General features: G+C 36.4%; 1 protein-coding gene across 1 annotated transcript in view; it reads right to left on the reverse strand.

The window, feature by feature from the left end:
• The window catches only part of RPF1 (ribosome production factor 1 homolog (S. cerevisiae)), a gene marked incomplete at its 5' end in the record, with an annotated part of 4,293 nt that extends 2,811 nt beyond the window's left edge, over positions 1-1,482 (reverse strand). The window contains 3 exons of the mRNA XM_009704415.1: positions 48-201; positions 923-1,018; positions 1,402-1,482. Of these exons, the coding sequence (XP_009702717.1) occupies positions 48-201; positions 923-1,018; positions 1,402-1,482 (331 nt within the window). The remainder of the gene's footprint in view (positions 1-47; positions 202-922; positions 1,019-1,401) is intronic.
• Between the last annotated feature and the right edge of the window lie 930 nt (positions 1,483-2,412).

Consider the following 2,412-nt stretch of genomic DNA (forward strand, 5'->3'; position numbering starts at 1 on the left):
AGGCCTGGAGCTAGTATATCTATTTTAATAAATACACAAAAGGATACTTGGTATTTTGCGATCTTCATTAATGACTATTAAATCCGTGAAGTCCCTTGCAATACACTGTGGAATAATTCTTTTCAAAGCCAGCCCTCTTCGATAGTAGACATGTGAGTTAGGTATAACAGTAGACAGTTGTTCACAGAATCTCACTGTTCTCTGCAAAACAGGTGAATTGCAATGTGGTGAATAGAGTGCCAAATCCAAATATTAGGGGAATGGAGGGCTGCTCATTCCAACGGCCCTCCCTGATGACGTATTACTTCCAGTATCTCTATAAAACATTTGAAGACAAGTTAAGTTACTTCATTCAGTCAGTGGAAAAAAAAAAATAATTATTTGCAGTAAAAACTGCAGCACACCAGGGACTTTTTAAATTTTTTTGAACTATTTTTTTTTGCCTCCCTCAGTCGCAGAAAAGCAGGAAAATTCCAAAAGCATAACCTCCAAACTCATTATTTAGGGCATTGGTCTACAAAAAGTTCATAACATTTCAAAAGACAATATAACTATTACTTCAGGTACTAAAGTCTGAGTTTCCAGATAAACTTTGAGGTGTGCTTGTTCCTATTTTTAAAACCACTTCTTTTATGGTTTTCACCAATGTCAGTAATCTCCCACTCAGGTAATGCAGATCACTTGCATACACGAACATATGCATGAGGTGCTTTTTTCTTATGAAGGAAACAAACAGTGCTAGAGAAACTAATAGATTACATACATGTACAAGGTTATTGATAGTCACCAAATAAAACAGCAGGAAAAAAAAATCCATGTGAAAGCTATTGTTTTCAGCTTTAATTTACCAATCATAGTATGAAAACCTTGGTATCTTATAACCAGTTGATTACTGAGAACTCTCCAAGTAAAACATACGTACCCCACGAGGTCTGTCTGATGTCGTAATAAGAATCTTGGGAACTGTCTGCCTGTTGAAGTATGGTGCAAATTCATCAGTTGCTTCATCAAAAGCAACCTGGAAGAAGAAAAGTCTTATTAATCCACTATACATGAAACAATTGAAGAACAATTGTTCAATCTGATCTAAATTGTGATGAAACTGAATTTAGTAGGAAAAATTTCAATTCACAAGATCTACCCTATAATTAATCATCACAAGGCATGTGGGTTTTACATTTTTAAGAATCCAGTGTGATGAACATTGGCAGGTTTTAGTATCAACAGCAGTAATGCAAAAGGCAATTATCTAATATACATAATGAAAGAATGACATGACCTGTTAGCGAACGATCACAGGTAAAAAGTAATTAATTGACACCTTAACAGGAGAGTGGTGAATGTTAGGTTTCATCAATCCATTTTATGTCCCTTCTGCATATGCAGAAATGAAGCAGTTACCTCTTCATCATTGGGATCCACAGTTGTTTCATCATACACTCTCTGATTTTCAATAGTCTTTGGTATGGCTTTTGGAGGTGCCTAAAACAAATAAGTTTATTAACATAACACAGTCATGTAATTTTTAAGTGCACTGCAAAAAACACATTCATACTACCATGATACTGTGTATATTTCTACACAGAATTAGAAGTATTATTTATTTTATGCCAGCTTTTAAAAAAGAAGTTACAACATCACCTTGATTAAAAATATGCACAGGTATTGGGGAGTGAGAGAGCATCACATGGAGGAGAAGCATCACTAGAACAGTGACACTGCTTAATTTAAGTTTAATTACGAAACGGGATTCCGAAACAATACACAAAAGAGTGGAACTTTCTATCCATTTTTCTTCTCTTCCATGGAAGAAAAAAGCTCTACATTCAACAGCAACAGATTTTAGCATTGACATCTACAATTTAATGACTAATAGCCTATAATGCTTACCCTGTTTACTTACACTACGCTTGTGAGACTATGATAATACAGGAGCTTACAACTGACTGTCTTCAACTGTCAACATGCTTTTGAAGTAGATCAGGAAAAGTAAAACTCTTGTTCGTGGCTAGGCTTGGAAACAAGCAGACAACTGGTATGGGCAGGGTTTGGTCAGATCTGATTTTTTTAAATGTATACAGAAATTACTTATTAGAGTGTAATTCCTCTTATTAGAGTGTAATTCCTAATAGCATCAACACAATGCATAGCAATTCCATCTGACAGAGATTTTTCAGGAAGAGCCTGCTTTTATGCCATTATTAGCTTACAATTCACCCTGCTCGATTAGAGCATCGTTTAATGCAGTACCAACAACGTTTCTAAGCTCAGCTATTTGATACCCCCGCTATACAACATAGCGTCTCTGAAGGCTACCGCAGCCAGCGAGCACAGAGATCAGTGCTCCACTGCACTGAGGTCTGTGGAGAAACAGTTTCACTCACGAAACTGCAGAACCCCCGGCACAAGGCT

This window comes from Cariama cristata, unplaced genomic scaffold, assembly GCF_000690535.1.
Source record: "Cariama cristata isolate BGI_N322 unplaced genomic scaffold, ASM69053v1 scaffold20677, whole genome shotgun sequence".
NCBI classification, from domain to species: domain Eukaryota; kingdom Metazoa; phylum Chordata; class Aves; order Cariamiformes; family Cariamidae; genus Cariama; species Cariama cristata.